This window comes from Fukomys damarensis, unplaced genomic scaffold (genome assembly GCF_012274545.1).
Source record: "Fukomys damarensis isolate Sample0158 unplaced genomic scaffold, DMR_v1.0_HiC HiC_scaffold_17, whole genome shotgun sequence".
NCBI lineage: Eukaryota > Metazoa > Chordata > Mammalia > Rodentia > Bathyergidae > Fukomys > Fukomys damarensis.
In genome coordinates this window covers 33,395,473-33,420,429 of record NW_022900929.1, presented here as the reverse complement: position 1 = coordinate 33,420,429, position 24,957 = coordinate 33,395,473, and the positions used below count along the sequence as shown (strand labels likewise).

The following is a 24,957-nucleotide window of genomic DNA, read 5'->3' as shown; positions in this document are numbered from 1 at the left end:
GAAACTGTCTTAAAAAAAGCAAAACAATCAAACAAACAAGTATTATGTAGATTCCCTTCACATTTTACAAATCAGGAATCTGAGGGTCAAAGGATATGAATAAGATGCTTGTGATAGTTGATGGCAAGGCCAAACTAAAGCTTCTGATTCCTGTTCCAAATATTTTTCTACTTAATATTCTTTACATTATAAAACCAGAGATAATAATTTTTAAACAAAAATGTTGACTCTTGAAAGTAATGAACTTATACCCAGAATTTATCAAGTATTAACTACCAGAAATTTCTACTATCATATGTTAAGAATAAACACAAAATTTTCCTTTAGTTTTTATAGTTTGGTAAACTATATAACCAATTTCATTATATTTTCCACATTTTCAATTTGCTGCTTCGTGGTGGTGTTAGCTTCTTACTGGAATATTCTAGACAGAAGTATGTAGTATGGAAAGGCTTACAACATTATCTACTAAGATAAATAACTGATTCTGCAACTAGCTTTCAGACAAGTTATGGCTAGAATCTTCACTAGGAACTACAAAAACAAAAGTATCTGGTGTAGCAAAGTAAAGAACAGAAGCCAGAATGAGAAGCTAAGAATAAGATAATGGCAATAAATGCATGTGACTGGTAAAATAAGACTATGATATAGTATATATTTGTCTTCAATAGGTCAGAATTTGTAAGTATTTCTGCAAAGAATACTTACATTACTTTCAGCTGAAATATAAAACACATTTCTGAAATATTAAACACATGCCATAATAACTTGATAAACATCATTTCTAGCAAAGAACATTTTTTTCCTTTCCCTAACTAATCTCAATGAAACTGGATATAACCAATATTTGTGCAAAGTTAATTTGACACAATGACATAATAAAAGTGCAGTTTACTTAGATTATATTTAGATTATACAGTTTACTTACATTATATTTAAGTTTCATATACTTAAGTAATTTTTAGCACTAAATGAGGTTTTAAAAATCTACATTCCTAACTGGGGTAATTATCCTAGAAGTTTGAAGCCCATAAAATTACAAACAAGGCATTAAAAATTAAAAATATAAGATGTGCTCTTTTAAAGGTGAGTTAAATCTATCAATCACATCGGTCATGTTAATCTCTAATATTCTATGTCATATTTGAGAGAGGAGTAAGATGATCAATTATAGTTCTCATTAACATTTGCTCTAAAAAGTAACCCATATTTTATAACATTTTGTTTTAGTCTTACCCACAACATAGATGAGGACCTGAAGCATTTCTTCTATTAATGTATTATACTGCTTAATCAAATCCTAAAATTGAAAATGAATAAATTAGTTACATAAGAACCCAAAACTCTATAAAACATGCATTACTCATAGTCCATCCAGTCTATTATTTTCTTTCAGAACATAGCAATACAAATTATGAGGTTAACAGTTCCTTTTCTTCTTTCTTTTTTTGGTACCAGGGATAGAACTCAGGACTTTATGCTTGCAAGGTAGGGGTGGTGCCATTGAGCTAAATTCCCGGACCTTAATAGTTCCTTTTTTTGAATTCAAATCTAAAAAATTTCACAATACCTTTCACATGAATACTGAACAACTATTATTATTGTTTTCATTGTCATTATCCTTATATCATTACTTATCCTAAGTCAACAAGTAAATTCTAATCTTTAACTCTTCCTCCACTATTAGCGTCCTTCTTACTGGGCTAGTAAGATAGTGGTTCAAATAGTTATGGTGAAAGCACCCTTCTCTAACACATCTTTTACTTAAGTATTGTATCAAATCAGATATTAATTTTTACTAAGTATCATGACTAAAAATTCGTTTGTAGGTAATGTCCTATTTACTGCCACTTTGCAAGGGGCTTCCAAAGTGGAAGAATGTGACTTCATGAATTCAAAACAGTGAAGGGTTACTTTATAAGCTAGTACTTCAAATATTGAAACAACAGATGTGACAAAACATCATGAGACATGGTTGGGGATTTAGCTCAGTTGTTCCGCCACCTGCCTCGCAAGCACATGGTCCCAAGTTCGATCCCCCGTACAAAAAAAAAAAAAAAAAATTTATGAGACAAATTAAAAATTCTGTAAAATGTTTGTTTGCTTTTTGTTTTTTGAAACAGGGTCTCGCTATGTAGTTGAGACTGACCTGGAACTCACTATGTAGCCCAGGCTGGTCTTGAACTCACAGCAATCCTCCTGCCTCAGCCTCCCATGTGCTGGGATTACAGGCGAGCATCGCTGCGCCCGGCCAAATTCTGTAAAGTGTAATCAATATGATAAAGGAAGAGACAGTAGTCCTTACTAAGTAAGGAAAGAGCTTTTACAAGAACAGGAACAGACTAAGAACAGGAACTGATAATTCACTGCCCTCTGCAAAGGTTAACAGTAATTAAAACACAGTCAACTCCACTGATTATTAAAAACTGCAAGTTAAAGTGAAATGTTATTTATCACCTATCCGATCAACAAGGATTTAAAATATTGTACCATTAGAAATGTACATACTTTGAGTTTAAACAGAAATAACTTCTGAGATCAATTTCTTGATATATATGAAGAGCCTTAAAGAGAATGCTGCTTTATAAATCTAAGAATTTATCTTAACCAAATAATTAGGTAAATGTTTTAAACATTGAGGTTCAGATATCTGTAAGATCAAAAAACTAGAAAAACCTCTAGCATCAGAAGACTCAAGTATAACACATTCATTTAAAATAATACAAAAATGATGATACAGCTGCATATTTATTTAATGACAAGAAAAAAAATCAGTATTTTGCTAACCATAGGCAGTAAATTTGCAAAACAGGACATATAGAAGGATATAAGTTTTGTTTTAAAAACAAACAAGACACCAACATTTCTTTTCTTCTGTCTTCTTTGGTACCAGAAACTGAACCCAGGGCCTTGTGACTGCCAAGCAGGAACTGCATTGCTGGCTACATCCCTCACCCACCAATACTTTATTTTCTGAAGGTAGTATTTCATGTGGTATTTTTCCCTTTGTTGATCTATATATTCTAACTTTTCTGGAGTGAAAAGGATCTGTGTGTATATATGTACACATACAGTACTTTAAATCATCTCTAGATTATGATACCTAGTATTATATAAATGCTATATAAATAGCTATTACACTGTAGTACATTAGTACAGATGGATTTTTTTACATTTTTCATATATTTACTTAATCTGTAATAGACTTAATACATGGACATAGAACCAACACATGCAAGGGCCAACACTGTACATAAAGAAATAAACTTGAAAATAGTACGATACATTTTTCCCTCAGACTAATTCACTTGTCAGTTTCTTTGCTCACCTGGTCTTTTGTGGATATAGTCTTGGTAAAAGCATCAGTAAGCTCATACCTCTGAAGAATAAGTAACAAAAACTTGTTGGGATCCATTAAAGATGCACCAATCTGTGAATGAAATATAGTATCATGCTTCTTCTCTATTAAACACAGAAACAGTTTTTTCCTCATAGCACCAGAAAATTATAAAGTAAGATTGTAGAAAATAATATAGCAGCTGCCTCTATTTCTATGCTTTCTTATTCAGTTTAATGGCAAAAAAAATTTTAACTTAAAAATAAATTATAGAAAAAAGGATCAAGATTATTATGTACATGTACAAATTTCCTATGCTGAATGTGATCATTATATATATCTAAAATGTACCAATAGTAGTGCATGCCTAAAATCTCAGCACTCAGGAGGCTGAGGCAGGAGGATCACCATGAGTTTGAGGCCAGCCTGGGCTACATAATGACTTCAAGGCCAGTCTGAACTACACACTGAGGAAAAAAAACAAAACAACCAATAAAACTAATTTAAATAATAAATTATAGTCTCTTCTAGTCTCTTATCATGAGATACACAGAAGGAAGAATAAGGCATAAATATGAAAAGTAACTTAAACAGGTACCTGAAGCATGATAATATCTTTATCATACATTTCTTCTCTGCACTTAACATCTTGATAATAAAATACCTATAAATAAAGAAGGTAGATGCTAAAAGACATTTTATTTCAAACAAAATTTTCAACAAAATCTATCCTTAAAATTTTCAGTTAGGAACCCTTAGAAAAAAGTTGTAAATCTATGAATCATTTTAAGGGATTTGTGATGATAAATTGAGAAATATGACACTGAAAACATTTGAGAGTTTAAAATGCTGTACATTTATTTTTAGTATATTTTTAAAAATTATTTTCTCTATTTCAATAAAAGTAAACCAATTTCTACACTTAATCATCACACCATTTTTCTTCCAAGTTTTATTTCCCACCCTTCAGGGAAAGTATTCCTTATATGCTCTAAAATAGAAGGAAAAATTATAAAGTAGCCCTTAATAAGACAGATGATGTAAAGATTAAACGTCTCTAAGTAATCCTTAGAAAATAATTATGTTAACAGGAAACTTCTAAGGAAAGAGAGAGAAAAAGAAAAGAAAAAACAAACAAACAAAAAAATACAGGGAACTTGTGTGGTACTACTTACTGGCTTTCAGATCATCTATTCACTTAAACACCCCCATTTCTTTAATTTAAGATGGGACAAGCAATAGCTAGCATAAAAGGAGAAACATTTATATGGTTCCTAAAACTTTTATTTCTAAGAGTTTATATGAGAATAAAAGTAAATTCCAAGCAGAATGTAAAATTGTACAAAAGAAAAATACACTTATAAATGTGAATAACAGACCTCACCATACCTGGCTAATGAGAGACAGCCCATTTCTTCGCCACATCTCAGCAACTACCTGGGCAACCAACACCAGACAACGCAGAGGATATTCCACAAGTACCTCTACTTTCAAGTCCTCCTGAAACAGAGGGAGGTCAGTTTTACAGGTTCTCATAGGGCTTGAGTGTATCTTAGTCAGGACACCACATATTTATTCAGTGGTTTTCTCGTCAGGGAAATGGAAGGTTTGAACTAGGTGACTTCCAAGTCCTTGTGATTGACGCTTCAATGGGATATATATATAGATGGTTGGGTTTCAAAATATTTTCTTTCTACTGAACAAAAAAAGGGTGTTCAGAAATATGATATAAGCAAATCAATACTTAACAGGATCACTTACAAAAGGTACAAATTCATGCAGTCTTGACACAGCACCCAATCTGCTTAAACGTATGTGAAGACCTAAATTGTTTTAAAAAGAAAATGAGAAAGCAATTAAGCCCAACCAGTGTGTTTACTAGTTAATAAATCAAGTTTAGAAACAGGTGATTTCAGTCTTTTTTTTTTTTTTTTGGTACTGGGGATTGAACTCTGGTCCTTGTGCTTCTGAGTCAGGTGGTAGAACCACTGAGCTAAATTCCCAGCCCTTTGAAACAAGTGATTTAAATGTATATTTACCAGGCTCAGTATATAGCTCAGATGTACAGTGTTTGCCTAGTATGTTTTAATCAACATCTCCTCTCCTCCCAAAAAGTACATTAACTAAATTTAAAAATGACAGTCTGAAATGAAAACTTTTGACATTTCATTACATTTGTTTGTATTTATTTATTTTTTTGGTACCGGGGATTGAACTTAGGACCTTGTACTTGGGAAGCAAGAAAGAGAACCACTGAGCCAAATCCCCGGCCCAATATTTCATTTTGAAATACAGTATTATCAAAATACTTAAAATGATATACTATGCAAGGTATGCTCACACATTATATAAAGTTAATATGCTGCCTCTCCAGATGTTTTTTCTGCTCTTGATATCAAAATAACTGAAAACTATTCTAAGCATTTTTATTTTTTTAGATTTTATTTTTATTAGTACATGTTTGTATAACATAATGATTACATTCCTTGTGCAGAGTTGGTACGTGTACATAACAAATCTTAATTTTTTTCATCTCTTTTCCCACTCCTCTCTCCTTCTTCCATCTCTTGCTTTCCTTCCCATTTGTGAAAGATCTATCTCTCTACTTCCTATTTTGGGTTTTTTATGTAAGAGAAACCATATGATCTTTTTTTTTTTTTTTTTTTTTTTTTTTTTTTTTTTTTTTTTGGTTTTTTTGAGACAGGGTTTCACTATATAGTTGAGATTGACCTGGAACTCACTGTATAGCTCAGGCTGGTCTCAAACTTACAGTGATCCTCCTACCTCAACCTCCCGAGTGCTGAGATTACAGGCGTGCACCACCACACGCGGCAGAAACCATGTGATCTTTTATTCTTGTGTGTATGATTTACTTTATTTAACATTACAGTGTCAAGGTGCATCCATTTTCCTACAAATGATGTTATCTTTCTTATGGCAGAGTAATACTTCACTGTGTATAAATACATTTTTTTTTAACCCACTCATCTGTTGATACAGGCCGCTTCCAAGATTTAGCTATTATGAGTTGTGCTGCTCTGAAGATGAGTAGACATGTGTCATTGTAATATGATGGTTTTAACTCTCTTGAGAAGATACCTAAAAGGGGACTAGCTGAATCAAATGGAATTTCTAGTTTCAGGTTTTTTTCCTGGTATCGGAGATCAAACTCAGGACCTTGCACTTGCAAAGCAGGTGCAGCGCCACGGAGCTAAGTCCCCAGTCCTAGTTTCAGATTTTTGAGGAATCTTCATACTGATTTCCATAGTGGCTGTACCAGTTTACATTCCCACCAACAGTGTAGAAAGTTTCCTTTTTCCGTACTGCCTTGCCATCATTTGTTATTAGATTTGATGATGGTCATTCTCCCTGGGGTTATTCTAAGTATTTTAAAAATAAAAATAGAATCAAAATAAAATCACATGCTGTCAATGACACCATATATAAAAACTAACTTGCTAGGCATAAAATGGTGCCAGCCTGGGCAACATAGTTAGTTCAAGGCCATCCTGAACTAGGCAGTGAGACTCTGTCTCAAATCAACCAACCAACCAACAACAACAAAAAATACCCAAAAAGCAAACAAAGAAAACAAACTCAAAATGAATCAAAGATCTAAATAATTAAAACTATAAAATTCTCAGAATAACACTCTGGGGATTTAGCTCAGTAGTTCCAGCACCTGCCTTGCAAGCTCAGGACCAGAATTCGATCCCAAGTACCAAAAAAAAAAAAAAAAAAAATCCCAGCACATTAGAGGCTGAGGTAGTAGGATTTCCGCAAGTTTGAGGCCATCATGGAATATATATACTGAGTTCAAAAAAAAGGAGAAGGGCCAGTGATTTAGCTCAGTGATGCCACCGCCTGCCTCACATGTGCATGGTCCCAAATTTGATCCCCAGTACCCTGAAAAAGAAAGAAAATATAAATAAATTGGACTACACCAAAAACTCCTGGCATCAAAGAACACTATCAACAGTGAAAGGCAACCCATATCATGAGAAAACATATTTGCAAATTATATATCTGATAAACTGGTGATATCCATGGTATTTTAAAAAACCCCAACTCTGACAACTGAACAACAACAACAAAATCCTAATAAAAATTGAGCAAATCAACTGAATAGGTATTTCTCCAAACCAAGAAACAACTAATATAGCAAACCAATTAACATCTGAAAAGATGCTCAACATCAATAATCAGGCCGGGGATTTTGCTCAGTGGTTCTGCTGCCTGCCTTGTAAGCCAAGTGCAAGGTCCCAAGTTCAATCCCTGGTACCAAAAAAAACAACAAAACAAAACAAACAAACACCAGTAATCATTAGGGAAATGCAAATCAAAACCACAGTGAAATACCATTTACAAATACCATCCAAATGAAGATGGCTATTATTAACAAATGAAAATAAACACAAAATAACAAGGGTCAGTAAGGATGTGAAGAAATTTGGAATCCTTGTACATACACTTCTGATGGGAGTGTAAAATGGTAGACCTGCTATGGACACAGGATGGTGATTCCTCAAAAACATTAAACATAGAATCCCCATATGATCCATAATTCCTTTCTTTGTATGCACCCAAAAGAACTCAAAGAAAAGACCTTAAGAGACTCATGCATCTATGTTCATTAACAGAATTATTCACAGTAGCAAGAAAGAGGAAGCAACTCAAGTGTCTCAATTATGAATAGTTGAACAAAATAGCATACAATGTAGTTGTGTTTTTTTCTTTTTGAGACAGAGTCTCACTACATAGCCTTGAATTCACTACACAGCTTTGAACTACATGGCCTTGAACTCCCTATGGAGCCCAGGTTGGCCCTGAGCTCACAGCAACTCTCCTGCCTCAGCCTCTCAAGTGCTACAAGTATGTAGTCTCAAGAGTACAGGTATGTACCACTGTGCCAGGCCATACAATGGTAGTATTATTCAATCTTAAAAAAGAAAAAAAAACATCCCAACACATATTGCACCATGGATGAACCTCGATGATATCCTAAATGAAATAAGCCAGTCACAAAAGGATAATACTGTATGATTCCACTTATCATAGGTACCCAGAGTAGTCAAACTGAGACAGAAAGTAGAGTGGTAGCTGCCAGAGGCTGTGTGAAAAAAAGTAATAGAGAGCTACTGTTTAATCATAATGTTATCAGATGTCAGTTTTGGAAGTTAAAACAGTGTTGCAGATGGATGGTGGTAGTGGTTGAACAACAATGTGAATGTACATAATGCCAATGCACACTTAAAAATGATTAAAATGGTAAATTTTGTGCTGCATATATTTTGTCACAATTAAAAATACAAACATATGCACTTTGATAAAATTGTTTTAAAAAAAGACTGACAGGAGAATGGACAATTCAAATGGAAATTCAAATAACTAAAGAAAATCTATGATTTGTATCCTTTAGTGATGAGAAATGTTGACAGATTATTTGCTGGTGAAAATAGGCAGAGAGAAAGTGGAAGGTGAGTTATAGTTAGCTATTAAGTGCATACTCTAAAGACCCATTAGATGACCTAGATGAAAAATGGCCCAAGTAAATAAATATTCTTAAATAAATGTTATGGCAACAGTTCCTTAAAGAACAATGATAATGATGACCCTTAACTATGGGATCTGATCTGAATGTGTCTGAACATACTAGGTCTCGGAACAAAAATAAAAACTGCTACTCTATATATCTTTAAAATTTATTTCAAATATGGAAAAAGCAAATACCAGCAAGAGTCCTAGAGAGTGGCAGATGTATGCTCACAAGATCCTCAGATACTCTGTAGGACTTGGTTTCCAAAGTATGACCACACAGCTGGATTACTGTCTTGCTACCAGTCGTGAAGCTTGTGCTGCACCTCATCACAGCTTTGTGACATTCTTTATAAGCCACCAGTAAGAGTTCTTCCTGTAAGGAAAGTAAAAATGCAAACATGTCAATAGGTTAGCTGCTATAAATAAAAATATTTATTAAATAATGAGTGCAGAATTGATCTGTGTATCATTAGCGCTACCGCCACAAAAACTGCAAACCAGGAGGAAATACACATACACATACACACATATAAGCAAAGTAAAAAAATTTTATCATTAGATGGTACAAACTCATTTTCTTAAGAGGACAAAGAACCATAAACAATCTGGAAGACATGTTTGTGAAAGCAGCTTTTGAGTGGGCTCTAAAAGAACATGCCATATTCAGGGCCAGGGATATGACAAAGTGGCAGGGCATGTGCTTAACATGTGTGAGGCCTGGGTTCTACCTTCAGCACCATAAAAATAAACAAACCAACAAAAGAAGAAACCCTATAATTTTAGTATGTGGAAAAATGAGGAAAAAGTAGCACTGACAAAAAAATGAATAAAGGTTACAACAAAATAAACTTGGAATAATAAAGAATCAAAAGTCTAAGGGCTGGGAATTAAAAAAAAAAAATCTGGGTGAGTGTGGTAGGAAGAGGGATGAGTCAAAGGTCATGCAGGTCACTCTGAACACAGTATTTCTGTCACTGATTTTATCTTAAAAAAGCCTCTCAAGCACAACGTCCTGAGTTCAATCCCCAGTACCAAACAAAACAAACAAAAAAAAGAAACTATATGCCCAGATAAAATTTGGAAACATTTCCCTGAAAAATCAGCATGTTGATTAAAAGGTGTGAGAAGTTCAGTAGCTTAAAAAAAAAATCTTCTGTAATTTTGATAAACCCCAAATTTCCCAATTCTATGTGAACCTAGAACTTTTTTCTCTTCAAAACATCTATTAAATCAAACCAGGTGTGGTGGTGCACGCCTGTAATCTCAGTACTTGTGAGGCTGAAGCAGGTGGATTACCATGAGTTTGAGCCAGCCTGAGCTATATACAGCGAGACCTTGTCTCAAAAAAAATAAATAAATAAGTAAATAAAAATCTGTTAACATCAAACATGGAGGATACAATGCTTCTGAGATTTCCTATATGGATAAATGTAGCAACAACAGCACCATTAATAGAACAAGGAAAGGTGAAATGAGAAAATTCAAATTGAAAGTAGAAAGAAATGATGACAAGTCAATTTAGGATATTCTGAGCTTAAGTAGGAATATCTGTCACACAAACAGGTGACATTATAGCTTGGTAGAGTCATCGTTATGAAAATCTAATAAAGTAGTAGAAATAAAAGATAAACAGGGCCAGGGATTTAGCTCAGTGGTGCCACCTCCTGCCTCACAAGCGTAAGGCTCCTAGTTCGATCCCTGGTACCCAAAAAAAAAAAAAAAAAAAAAAAAAAAAAAAAAAAAAAGATAAACAAGAGAGGGGCCCAGGATTTAGCTCAGTGGTTCCACCACTTGCCTTGCAAGCTCAAGGACCATAGTTCGATCCCCGGTACCAAAAAAAAAAAAAAAAAAAACCCAAACCAAAAAAAAAAAGATAAACAATATATATGTGGGGAAAGTCTCTTAGCAGACAGAACTGCAAAAAAGGCAATTATTTATTGATATTGGCAATTGATAACAGAAGTATTAGCACAGCACAGTCTTGCAAAAATTTGAGAGAAAGAAAGACTTGAGAAGACTGAGGTACTTAATAGAATACAATTCTACAGGAAGATGGGGATCAAGAGAAGACCTCTAAATTTGATTATAGTTTTTTTCTAAACACAGTTCTAGTCCATTGGTAAAGGTAGAATCTGACCCGAAGCTGTATTAGGATCTAATGAGTAAAGATAGTAAGAGTAGATGACTTAGAAGGTTTGGGAGATGTGATGAAAAACAACATACACCTTGATCGCATCTCCCAACAACTATGCATGCCATTTTACATGAATGAATGAACAAGAAATAGTGCTGTAGTTCTTGGAAAATACTTCCTTGCTTTTTGTTCTAAAAAGCTACTGTGCCAGTTTAAAGGCTATTTTGTCTGAGTATGAGAATCACTTTGCACCTGTAACCAAAAGAGAAGAGGAAGACAGAGAGATTATTGTTCAGAAGTAGCAAAGTGAAAAAGAGGATTTTATTATCATGTTTAAGGACAGGAGAGTCCTGTGTATTTACAGGTAGGTGAATAAAAGAATGTGAAATACAAGTGGAGACAACTGAGGAGGCAAACTCCAAGGAAAAGTTATCAGTTGGAACCAAAAGTGCACATAGAACATTGGTTTTAGAAAGAAAGAGACCAACAGGAGAGAAATAGCTAAGATACAGAAATCTGGTCAGTGCATACATGATAATGAGGAAAGTATAGAGACACTAGAGGACATGGAGGAATCTGAATCAGGTAATGTCACGTTTCTCAAAAGAAACTAAATCAGGTCATCTTCCTCAAAGGGAATTTGCAGGAGTATTATTGCAGATAGGTAAATTAATTAGATATCTTGTAGGCAGTCAACACAAAGCCAGCCCAGGAGGAGCTAACATGGAGCACAATCAAGACAAATTCACTGAAGGCCAGAATTGTAAAAGGAGACAACCACACCCATGTAAGATATATAGCAGTGACTGATATTCTAAATAAGTACCAACCACCTGGGAGGGGGACAAAGATCTTCCAAGAAAGGTCCCTGACCCCACCCCTTTCCACCGAAAATCCTTGCTCAGTTCCTTCTATGCTTTCTACTTGACTTGTTTCCCCATTTAATCAGTACTGTCTGGGAGACTATACTTGTAATCTTATTGGTTGGTCATGGTTTTGTCCCACCTCACGCCCACGATATAAATTTCCATTGGGTCTTATAGTTTTGTCCTACTTTGTACCCACCTCACATGGCTTTGCTGTATAAAACTTCTTTGAAAAGTGGAGGGAGTGGGCAATCCACTTTCAGGTCCCCCTTCAGTCTCTCTTAGGCAGAAGCTTTCTTTCTCCTGATAAATTTTTCCTACGCTTAACCTCCATTGTTTCTAGAATTCATTCTTTGATTTTAATGAACAGGAACTCGTGTTTCAGATATCTAGTAGGTTTGAGAGTTACATCTCTTCTTCCTATATCAGTATTAGTGTATTTAAAGAAGGTCATCACCTAAAATTGTTGTTTAAGAAACTACTTTAGTTCTGTATTTGGAAAGTAATATTTAAAGATTTATTAAAAACTATCACTAAATTTATTAAAATTTAATTATTAAATTTATTTATTAGACTTTTACATGGCTTAACACATGTACTAAAACTATTCACTCCTTTCTATTCCTGAAATACTTAAAAGTCTACATGGTCTTAATTATCAACTCACTAATATTTTCAAATAAATAAATGTGTGTAACAATATGTGCATTTTTAAATGCTGTGTTTCCTCTAAATAAGCAAAACCATCCTGAGGCACATTTTCTAATCAAGTACATAAAACTGGATATTCCTCTAAATTTAAATAACAAATTCAAGTATCTAAGAAATGTATACTAAATATATAATAAAAATTTACATCAAGGATGCTCCATATAAAACATTAATAACTATTAGAGCACTCAAAAAGGCAATATTCTTAGTAATGTATTTTACTTACATCACAGGCACACCACTCTTGGAACATAAGTAAAATATTTTTCAGCTGCATCTGTATAGCAATGGCAGCCTCCCAGTCAGGATCTACTTCAATGTGTTGCCCAACCTGTCTTCTGATTTCTTCCATTCCCTGTAAGAAAAGGTTGGTAAACATATATTACCCTCTTTTTTTGCTCCCCTACTGGCAAGATATAAAACTGTGAGGATTTATATTTATAAAAACATATTTTAACTTTTAACATGGTTTTTATACTAGGTCAGAATACAGGCGTTCAAATCTCAGCCTTCAAGGAAGAGGACATCTAGCAAGTATCAGCTCTGTCTAGCTACGTGCAGGCTCAAGTTATATGATGCTGGGCAAACTACTTTTTTTTTTTTTGGTAGTACCAGGGATTGAACTCAGGACCTTGTGCTTGCAATGCAGGCAGCAATGCCACTGAGCTAAATCCCGGCTCTGGTCAAACTACTTTTAAGCTTCCATTCCTTATATATAAATTGAGAATAATAATAATAATAATAATAATAATAAATAATAATAGCCAACTACTTCATAAGATTGCCGGAAGGCTCAAAAGAGATAATGCATATGAAATGCTTATCATACATGTATCACATGAAAAACTTTCAATAAGCATTAATAGTAGTAGTGGCTGGGTATTTAGCTCAGTGGTTCCATTGCCTGCTTCCCAAGCGCAAGGTCCCAAGTTTGATCCTCGGTGCCAAAAAAAAAAAGTAATAGCAATTGTAAACAAAGGTATAAAGAAAGATAAAAGTAGGATTAATGAGTTAATGAGTAAATCTTATTTCTATTTTGCTAGAAACATTTTCTCTCATAAAATTTACAATTTTCAAAGAAGCAGGAGGAGGAAGAGGAAGAAGAAAGGAAGAGAGGAAGAAAAGGAGGAAAAAGGAAAAGAACAACAGCACCAGCAACTACAGTAAGATTATACTTTTTAAAATAAATTTCTCTCACTGATGTACAGAGGAACCACAATACCTGCATGCAGGTAAGAATCTTCAAAAAAGATCGAAAACCTTCAAGGAACTGCATTCTTAATCTTTCTGTCCATATTGTGGGCTTGCTGATCAGGATATACCTATCATTTCAAAAAAGGAAAGAAATATTTCATTTATTTGTCTTGAAATATTTAAAGGTTCTCAGGGTTATAAACAATGATGTCTTAACAAAATTATACATTCTATCTAGTGTTTTTCAGCCTCTTTTTTTTTCCCCCAGTGCCAGGGATCGAACTTGGGTCCTTGTGCTTGCGAGGCTGGCGGTGGAACCACTGAGCTAAATCCCTGACCCCCAAAATTATACATTCTAACTTCTTAAAATAACTACAAGCTCTGAGCAGAGCTAGAATTATTTATTTACCTTTATTTTACATATAAACAGCAAACCGTGGGAATATCCTACAAGAAACAGATACTAAAGCTAAGGCTGACTGCTCCACACATTACATCCTGAGAAGTTGGAATGATTAAGTGACCCTCGGACATTAGCCAACTCTGGACAAACATATTACATATCTAGAACTTTTTATACTCATTACCTAAAAGGCCAGCTGATATCCCTTCAGGTTCAAGAAATTTGGAATGGGGCGGGGATTTGGCTCAGTGGTTCTGCTGCCTGCCTCACAAGCTCAAGAGCCTGAGTTCGATCCCCCATACCAAAAAAAAAAAAAAAAAAAAAAAAAAAAAGTTCTGGAATGGATTTCCTACTTCCAGGTTCAGAATCCAGAACCTGGAAGAAGGATGTAAGTACCTATGTCATCCTGGTTTGCCCATTAGGATGTAATAATTTCATGAAGAAACAGATCCATTTTAGCCTATAATTTACAGCATTTCCTTTGGTTGAAAAGATAATGATTGGTTTCATATCCATTGAGAAAAACATTTATAATGGAATGACTTCTCAGTTAGCAATCACTGATAATTATTAGAAATTATTTTGAATTAAATTAAAATGCATTACTGTCATATATACCAGGTATTGGGAACATAAGCATGAACAAGATATACATCCTTTTCCTTCAACTTCAAAGAGCAGTGAGGAAACCAGATATATTTAGGGGACACTGAAATCCAGTGTTAAGCACTAAAATGATGTACGGTGCTGGGTGTGGTGGCACACACAGCCTGGGCTACATAGTGAGTTCATGACCAACCTGAACTACATAGCAAGACCTTGTGTCAAAACACTAAAAAAAGCACAAAGAAAGTAATATAGAAATATAAAAGGCAACAAAGACAGGAAAAAAAATTCAATTTTAAGGACAGTGGGGATTGCAGTTAAATTTTTGTCATTCATTAGACATCATTAATATGTGGTTATACATTAAAATGCTATCATCAGGGTGGGCACAGTGGCACAGAGCCATAATCCCAGCTACTCAGGAGGCTGAGGCAAGATCACAAGTTCCAGACCAGTCGGGGCAATTTTAGCATGATCCAGCTTCAAAGTTAAAAAAAAAAAAAAAATGCAGGGGATGGGGAGCCTAAGGATGTAGTTCAGTGGTAGAACGCTCCTGGATTCAAGCCTCAATATAAAAGTTAAAAAAAAAATCAGGACCTTATCAAACAATTAACTTTGAAATATAATACTTAACACCCAAATCTTTTATGTTTTGTTTTGACACAAGGTTTCTCTATGAAGTTCAGGCTATCAATGAATACACTAAGTAGCCCAGGTTGGCCTCAAACTCATAGTGATCCTCTTGCCTCAGCTTTCCAAGGGCTGGAATTACATGTGTGCATCACCACACTGAGTTAAATCTTTTAAAATAAAAGAAAACTGGGTACAGTGGTACATGCCTATAATCCCAGAATTTAAGGAGGCTAAGGCAGGAGGACCATACTTGGACAGCTTATCAAGACACTGTCTCAAAATATAAAAAGAATAGAGGAGGTCAGGGGCTGTATCTCAGGGGTAAAGTGCCCCTGAGTTCAATTCCAAGTACCAAGAATTCAAAAATAAATTAAAAAGACTTAATTATAATCTGCCAAAATAAACAAAAGGCATTAAGGTCTGGCCATTTTCTAGAGCACTGCTACTTAAAATGTAATCCACCAAGCAGAAGCAGTAGTTATCACCTGAGTATCTTTTAGAAATGCAAGCTCTTAGGCTCTAATCAGAACTACTGAATAAAAATCTGTACCTTAACAATACTGAGATAATCTGGATGTACATCAAAATATAAGAAGCACGGATCCAGAGCAAAAGATAATTTACATTTCTAGTTTCTCACAGAGTTTACACCTTACCTCCACAGTTGTCCTCACAGGTAAATAGGGTAAGGTGGGAAAGAAGAGAAGTCTGTAGATAAAAGTAGGTGGCAAAGGCAAATTGGAAAAGAGACAGAAAGGAACAGACAGAGTGGAAGAGCAAAGGGGTGATCTGGTGTAAGAGTCTTGTGTCTGCTATACTTTTCATATATGGAACACAGCAACACATTACAGGGTGATACTTCCTTAAGAGGGCCAAGGTTTCATTTCTACAGTGAATTAACAACCGTGAAACCAAACAGCTCAGATATCTTCCATAAAGTGAGGAAAAAACTAAATTAACAGAGATATATTATTAAATAGAAGCGAGAAGCAGTAAACCTTTCCATGATTTACTAGAACTGGAGAACTGTGCTCATTTCTTGGCATATACATGGGATACATTTAACTGGAACAGGTTTTAGAAGCAGGCAAAGATTTAGAAGAAATTTTAAACAATATGAAATGAAAACGATTGAAGAAGTGGTTGCCAGGTGTGGTGGCACACACCTGTAATCCCAGCTTTTCGGGAGGCTAAGGCAAAGGCAGGAGGATCATGAATCTTAAGCCAGTCTGGCAATTTAGTGAGAGCCTGTCTTAAAATAAAATACAGACATACATACCTGCACACACACACACAGTAAAACAAGAGTTGGAGGGGTCTGGGATTTAGCTCAGTGGTGCTGACACCTGCCTTGCAAACACAAGGCCCTGAGTTTGATCGCTGGTACCAAAAAAATAAAAAATAAAAAAAGAGTTCGAATGCACTGTTTTGACGGAATGAAAATTTCCTGAGGGTGCTTGAGCAGTTTTTACCAGTATCAAAAATTTATTTCATGCTGAGGTGAGGTCAGATAAGCATATGGTTAGACTATGGAGAAGTACAAAGTCTAGAAGAAATTACACCTGCTGACTGTAGGTTATAGATGGTAGCAACAAATAGACTTCCAATCCAATTTAGAAATATGTTCAAAAATAGGAGATTGAGGTGTAGTTTAGTTATAGATTCCTTGCTACCATATGCAAAGCCCTGGGTTCAATCCCAGCAAAAAACAAACAAACAAACAAAAAAACAGAAAAGCATTTGCTAGATTTCGGGACTACACAGAAGATTCTAGATATTACTGAGCTGAATTATTTAAGACTCAAATTCCTCAATTTCTTATATGAATGGCATATAAACCTTTTCTTTAAAGGTAATTTGTTAATGTTATCACACCTGCAGGACCTGAGTGTTTTATAACCTACAGTCACCAGATGTGGATAAAATTGGAACCCCCCCTCACACCCTTGAGATGAAAAATAATCACACATGTCTTTGAATTTTTAATAAATAACAACTAAATAAAATATATTTTGTTCTACTATATTTAAAAAATAATTTTTGAAGTCTATGATTTATTAAATAGTTATCTATCTTAATCCTTATAATATTCACCACCTATTATAAAAATAAATTTATTCCCTTTTAGGTTCAACAGTAAAGGTGACCTATCATGTGATTTGCCAATGCTCTTCAGGGGAAAAAAAACCCCAATTGAGAAGCCTCCCATAACTGGACGTGGTGGCGCACGCATGTAATCCCAGCACTAGGGAGGCTGAGGCCGGAGGATCGCTGTGAGTTCAAGACCAGCCTGGGCTACAAAGAGAATTCCAGGTCAGTCTCAACTACATAGTGAGACCCTATTTCAAAATTAAACACCAAAATAGCAAAAACAAAAGAAGCCTCTGATAAACTTTGATGACTTGGGGTGTGTGTGTGTGTGTGTGTGTGTGTGTGTAAAGGGGAGTTAAATTTAAATCAACAAAATAGCAAAAACAAAAGAAGCCTCTGATAAACTTTGATGACTTGGGGTGTGTGTGTGTGTGTGTGTGTGTGTGTGTGTGTGTGTGTGTAAAGGGGAGTTAAATTTAAATCAACAGGTCACCTGAGAATATACTACTATACTAAGAGACTACACAAGAGGGACAGAACCACAAAGAAGTGAGTGGAAGTAAGTAAAAGGTGTGGTAATTACAATGAAGATCCATTTGGTGACCCAGGAGACCCCAAATACCTGTGACAGGCCTCTCTTTCCTCAGTACTTCCTTTATTAACTTGGCTGTAAATTCAGGAAAACAACTTCACTGAAGACCTTCACAAACCCCCACTGGTATCAGTGGAGACTGGTTCTGGCACCCGCCCCCTAGAATATATAAAAAACTTAGGGCTGGGGATTTAGTGCAGTGGTTCTGCCACCTGCCTCGCAAGTGCAAGGTCCTGAGTTTGATCCCCGCTACAAAAAAAAAAAAAAAAAAAAAAAAAAAAAAAAAAAGATAAAGATATATAAAAGGCTTATTTGCATCTAGCCTATGTACATCCTCCAGAATACTTTAAATCACCTTTAGATTTAATACCTAAGAGAAATACTATGTAAATACTTATCATCCTATGTTATTTTGAGAAGCAAAAAAGTTTGTATGTGCTCAGTACAGAATCAATTATTTTTTTCAAATATTTTCTGTATACAGGTGGTTGACTCTACAGATGTGAAGCCCTTGGGTATAGAGAGCCAACTGTATTAACAAGAAGTAGTAATAGCTTTTTGTGCTCGCATCATTATAAAGAGAATCCCACACAACCAAAAGGACCAGCCAGAAGTTTACTCACAAAACAGAGCAAAGACACACATTGTAATATGACTCAAATTACTTACTTTAGGTCACATATTACTGCATATACTCTTCCCAGTTTGTCCTGGCTATACCCCTGGAAGTTGAATTTATTGTTCCTGTCCAAGTACTCAGGTAAAACTTCTAGCAGAGTTTCAGTAATGACAGAGATAACATTCTGCTCTTCAATAAGATGTCGAGCCTGCAGAATATTTCAAGAATATTGTCTTTAGCATTAGTTCATCATCACTCATTCATTTGGTTGGTCGGTTAGTAATTTTTAGTACATATTTATTGAGCAGTAACAGTTCTTAGGTTTTAGAGAACAGCAAATTATTGGTAAGTTAGTTTCTATCAGTAAAGACCCTCTCCTCTTCAGTAACTAAAAAACACTTGTCTGGATACTCCAAACTCATTACATAGGTTATTTAGATAAACATTTATCATCAAAATTACACAAAGATATCCTTCATTTCGATCACATTAGTATCTATTCTGGTATCTTTCCCACACCTCCAATCCAGTTTTTCTTCCTCATCCTTTTCTCTGGCCTTTTGAAAAGGTGGAAGGGGGGAATAGTTAATCAAACTGTCCAGCAGAAATAGGAAAATAATAGTATAAAAAAGTAGCAGAAACTTCCATTTTCCTCCTAGGATTCTGCACCACCATCTCACACATTTTGACACATCTTGACAGGTTTACTCTCTCTGGTCTTACTCTATTTATCTCCCCCAAATAAAAACTAAAAACAAAAGGGTAAAATTAAAAAAAAAAAGTTTTGGTATGGAAAAAGTAGTGCTTCTAAGTTACTCTAGAAAGTGAGAAGTCACCTTTGCATGGCAATCTGCAGAGATCAGACATCTGGATGAGGGTAGTGGCCAGTTACTCAGTCTTGCACATCACTAAAACACTATTCTCATACAAATATTACTGAGGTATTTTCAGTTTTCCAAGTAGAATTAGCCCAGTTTAGAGATTCTGATGTTGTTTTAATTTAATTAACATTAAGTTAATAAAATTAATTAAAAGCAGTTACTTTGATATAAAACTGCAAAGAAATAAATGACACATACCAGAGTAGGCACAGTGAACATCTGAACTGAGAGTGCAGTTATAGAAATGCTCCTGTCATGGTCGTCACTGATATATTCTTTCTGCAGTTGTTTATAATACTGAAAGATACAAGTGGAGAATCAATTACAATTCACTATTAAATCACTACTATTTTAAAAATCTCAATTTTAGGGCAGGGGATTTAGCTTAGTGGCATTGCGCCCACCTCACAAGTGCAAGGTTGTGAGTTCGATCCCTGGTACCAAAAAACAAAAGACAACAAAAACAACCCCACAAAAATCTCAATTTTACTACGTGCAGCAAGCTTTTCATCATAAGATGAAAAGCATAATGTAATTCTGAATTAATAAGGCAAGATATCATGGTCAACAAAAATATCCTAAAAAGAAAACAACAATAAAAAAAGAAAAAATATGGGGTCTGGGGATTTACAATGGTGCTGCCATTTGCCTCGCATATGCAAGGTCCTGAGTTTGAACTCTGACACCTCCCCAAAAACAGAACAAACATGAATTTAACTACTCAACACAGAAGAGTTGGAAGAACTGTTAAAACAAAAAACACAGGTGAAAATCACGGAGGAATGCAATAGTATAGTTTATCCTTTTTCCAAACAATCTGGAACAATCTTCAGTAGTTTCTACTCCAATGGTATAGGACAGGGAATATATTTAAAGTATTTAACAACTGATATGACCCAGAAAACCAACCAATCATATTCAATCCAGCCCTAACTGGAATAGATGATGGTTGCAAATAATTGTTTATCCATACCAGTGCACACCAGCTGAAAATAAACCCCAAAACATTAGTGTAACAAAATTAATAATACATCCAGTCATGTACCAAGCACATGTAAGCACTCAGTTGGATACTTGATCTACACGTTTAATTTAATCCCCCAGAATTTCTAAGAGTTGAAAAAATAACTATGTTGTATAAAAATTATCATCTAGGTGGAGATTAGTTCTAGTGTAAGAAAATAAAATTTCATTTCAGATCATACATATTATCTCTAATCCTATTAATATTCTATCTCTAATGAGTTTTAGAAGAATTTTCATACTGAGCTACTTCTCCAGCTTTTTTTTTTTTTTTGCTTTGAAGCAAGGTCTCAATCACTTAGTTGCTCATGTTGGGCTCCAGCTCAAAATCCTCCTCAGCCTTCCAGAGTACCAGGATTACAGGTGTGCACCACAATGCCAGCTAACACAGGTGTTCTATCCCACCACGCCGGCATCACTGCCAACAGCAATTATTATTCCCCTCTCTCCTTCTAATTCCATCCTGAGTCCTTTCTTGCCCTATCTTAAATCTTACAGAATTATCTTCAACTCAAAATCAGAAGAAATCAGCAAGTATTTGTTGTATGTCTTCGTAAAAGGCAAAGTAAAAAATTCAAAGTTCTTCTTCTATGTAATCTTGTAACCTATCTTGAGATAGAGCAAAAAGTATACCATAAGAGATAGACAGCAGATCAATAAACATGTTAAAAAGGTGTAAATTTCACTCTTGTGTTTTAGTTTCAGTTAGCTATAACTTTTGGTCACCTAATTCCTGCTTCCCTTTAATATACACATTTGCTCCTGTTCCAGCTGTTCTCTGAAATCAGTCACTTCTGTTTGTATTATAATTTTACTGACATGCAAATAAATATAACCAGAAAGAACAAATGCAGGTGTGAATGTGATAACCTTTCTTCATACAGCCTGGGAAAATAGGTAATTTTCCATCTAACTCTTCTCCAAGACTGGTGTTTCCATACTACCAAATGCCATTTATGAAAATATTAATATAACATAAAATAATGAACTTTTGACAAAGAAATCATAAAATTCAATTCATAATTGTTTCTATTACTTCATTTATAAAAACTGCCTTTCTATTGATATTTATAAATAGCAATTACCTTCACAAACTCCATAGCAAAGAGTTTTTTGTATTCCATCTCCATAAAAAAACTGCTGAAGATCAATTCATGAAGGATCTTACGGGCACCTATATATCATTTAGGGTTGAGGGGTAAGGAGATATTACCAAGGCAAAAACAATATTCTAGTAATTATAAATAGTAGAATATTATAAAAGTATTTCATATAGACCTCAAAGACAATTATGAGTAGCATTTATTACAGTAATATTTAATGTTAAATTTGAAATACATATGTTGCCTTTCTTTTTCTGTACTTTTTTGGGGGTGGGGGGGTCGAACTGAGCTACATCCCCAGCCCTTCTATTTATTGTTTGGTACTGGGGATTGAACTCGGGACCTTGTGCTTGCGAGGCAGGCAGCAGAACCACTGAGCTAAATCCCTGGCCCTCCCAGCCCTTTAAAAAAAACTGGGGGCCATGTGTGGTGATACACACCTTCAATTCCAGTACTTAGAGGCTGAGGTAGTACAACTGCCATGAGTTCAAGGCCAACTTAGACTACATAGTGAATTCAAGGCCAGCCCAAACTACACAGCAAGACCCTGTCTCAAGAAACAAAAAATAAATAAATAAATAAAAATAAAAAAATTTTTAGACAGGTTCTCTTTCACTAAGTCACTAAATTGCCCATGCTAGGCTCAAACTTGTGACCCTCTTGGGATACTGGGATTATAAGCATATGTGAGAATGCCCGATCCCTTTTTACTTTTATGTTAAGATAAGGTCTCGCTAATTTTTCAAGGCTGGCCTTTGAACTCACAATCCTACTCTTTCAGCCTTTACAGGAGCTGGGCTTTTAGGCATGTACTACTATTATGTATGGCATTCATTTAGATTTTTTCCTTTTTTTTTCCCCCGCAGCACCAGGGATTGAACTGAAGACATTGCATTTGCCAGGCAGGCATGGTGTTGCTGAGCTACATCCCTGCCTCCCCACTCCTTTTTTTTTTTTTTTTTTTTTTGAGGCAGGAGCTTAATAGGTAGTCCAGGCTGACCTTGAACTCACTATGTTGCTTAGGCTGGCCTGAAACTTGCAGTAATTTTCCTGCTTCAGTCCCTGAAGTACAGTACTGGGGTTACAGGTATGTACACCTGGCATTCATTTAGATTTTTTTAAATGAAGACATAAAACTACGCATGTGCGCACAGGCGCGCGCACACGCACGCACACACGCATGCGCACACACACACAATTCTTTTTAACTGGTCCTGATGAAATGAAAAGGGACTATAATTAAAAGGCTTCCTTTTGATACAGAAAAATACAAATTGATTGGTTCCTTAACTTCACATGTCATATCTTCATAATTAAGTTTTTAAGTTACTATCTTCTTTTCATTCCTGGTAAGCAGTACAGGTAAAGGTCTACTTACCTTTATACAGCTTTGCATCCCAAAGCATTAACCTGCTTATGAGACAGGGATTCTCAGAGCCAGGTTCTTCTCTAAGACATGCTTGGCAAAATATCTGTCTAAAATCACCTATAAATAAAAATTAAGTAATTTTTATTCTTAAGAAATTTCTCCTAAAAGTACATTTCCTATATGAAATGAAAAAGCATGAAAACACATGAAAAATATATGAAAAAACTAAACCTATTATGCTTCAGGTCAAGAATGATTCTGTCAGAGGCAACCCACTTTCCAGTCCCCCTTCTGTCTCTCTTAGAAAGAAGCTTTCTTTCCCTCAATAAATTTTTCCTACTCTTAAAAAAAAAAGAATGATTCTGTCAATATCAAAAATCAAGAGCAAGAGGCTGGGGATTTAGCTTAATGGTTCTGCCACCTGCCTTGCAAGGACAAGGTCCTGAGTTCAAAATCTCTGGGACCAAAAAAAAAACCAAGAGCAAATAAAGGATATTATTGGACATTATGTATTCTACAGAATATCTCATGATATTATGCATCTGAAATATAATATTGAAAACTGACTAAAATGGATACTTGATCAGAAAGGAAAACATTTTATATTCAATAACATATAATTTGTGACCATAAAGAACCAATAGCTTATCAGAAATAAAGCAAATAGGAGGTATACTTACTTGAATAGCTCATAATTTTGTTCATCCAGGAACCAAGACGCAAAGCAAATTTTTGATGAGCCATAACTTCAGAATGTAATACTTCTACATGAAGTGGATGTTGAGAAACATTTTCTGAATGACTCTACAAGTGAAAAGAATAATAAAAACTTTTAAAAGCACCAAAAAACTAGTATAGTAAATTTTGCTTTTACTTAAGTAATCTATTCTTTTTTTTTCTTTCTTTCTTTTTAAGAAAAGGTCTCACTATATAGTTCAGGCTAGCTTTGAATTCACTATGTAGCCCAGGCTGGCCTCAAATTCATGGTGATCCTCCTGCCTCAGACTATCTAGAAATGAAATTACATATATGCACCACCATGCTTGGCCTAAGTAATCTATTCTCCCACCTCCATTAAGTTTATTGGTACATTTTTGGTATACAATACAGTTGCATTAATCATTGGGAACTTGTACCTTTACATGCTGTATCTTGTTTCTTATTTTTTTCCCATTCCCCTACCCTCCCTTCAACCCTTCCACTCCTCCCTACTTACACTGTTTCCATTTTTTCCTTGTCTCATATTTTTCCTTTCCCCTACCTCTCCAATTTCCCCTACCCCTGTAGACCTTTTCTTCCTATTTCACATTATCAATTACACATTTTGATCCTTATTTACACTTTTAGTTTCTCACACCAGAGAAACTATTACTCATGTGTCCTATTTATTTCACTTAAGAGTATGGCCTTGGGCCAGGGATTTAGTTCAGTGGTGCTGCTGCCTGCCTTGCAAGTTCAAACCCCAGTACCAAAAAAAAAAAAAAAAAAAAAGGGGGGCCGACGTGGTTAGTATCAAAGTAAAACCTGAGACCAACCCAAACCCTGCTGCTAAGCCTAAGGACTGGGCAAAGACTTATCAACTGCTAAGTCTGAAACAACAGCTGCTCTGGGAGCTCAGCAGTACAACTTTCAAAGAAATCTTAAAAACACATATTTATAAAAGCTATCTCTTCACTCAAGTGCTTTTGGGGAACCATCTGAAAATCTGTACTCCATTGAACTTGCCACACACTCCCTTACCCATAATATATATCCCGTGTGTATAAGGACTATAGTCTTCCCTTTGCCAGTCTGCTAAACTAGTCACTCTTCAAGAGTCACACCAAATGTTTTCTGTTTTCATTTTTTTTTTTTTTT

At 35.1% G+C, this 24,957-nt stretch overlaps 1 protein-coding gene across 3 annotated transcripts in view; it reads right to left on the bottom strand.

Annotated features, from left to right (window-relative positions):
* The window catches only part of Ubr1 (ubiquitin protein ligase E3 component n-recognin 1), a 186,562-nt gene that overhangs the window by 80,917 nt on the left and 80,688 nt on the right, over nt 1-24,957 (bottom strand). For all 3 annotated transcript variants that reach the window (XM_010624811.3, XM_010624806.3, XM_010624808.3), the window contains 13 exons: nt 23,781-23,904; nt 23,110-23,217; nt 21,714-21,802; nt 19,804-19,902; nt 18,775-18,932; nt 13,809-13,908; nt 12,813-12,941; nt 9,068-9,248; nt 5,099-5,160; nt 4,727-4,837; nt 3,936-4,001; nt 3,329-3,430; nt 1,237-1,300 (listed from right to left, as the gene is read on the bottom strand). In XM_010624811.3, the coding sequence (XP_010623113.1) occupies nt 1,237-1,300; nt 3,329-3,430; nt 3,936-4,001; nt 4,727-4,837; nt 5,099-5,160; nt 9,068-9,248; nt 12,813-12,941; nt 13,809-13,908; nt 18,775-18,932; nt 19,804-19,902; nt 21,714-21,802; nt 23,110-23,217; nt 23,781-23,904 (1,393 nt within the window). The remainder of the gene's footprint in view (nt 1-1,236; nt 1,301-3,328; nt 3,431-3,935; nt 4,002-4,726; nt 4,838-5,098; nt 5,161-9,067; nt 9,249-12,812; nt 12,942-13,808; nt 13,909-18,774; nt 18,933-19,803; nt 19,903-21,713; nt 21,803-23,109; nt 23,218-23,780; nt 23,905-24,957) is intronic.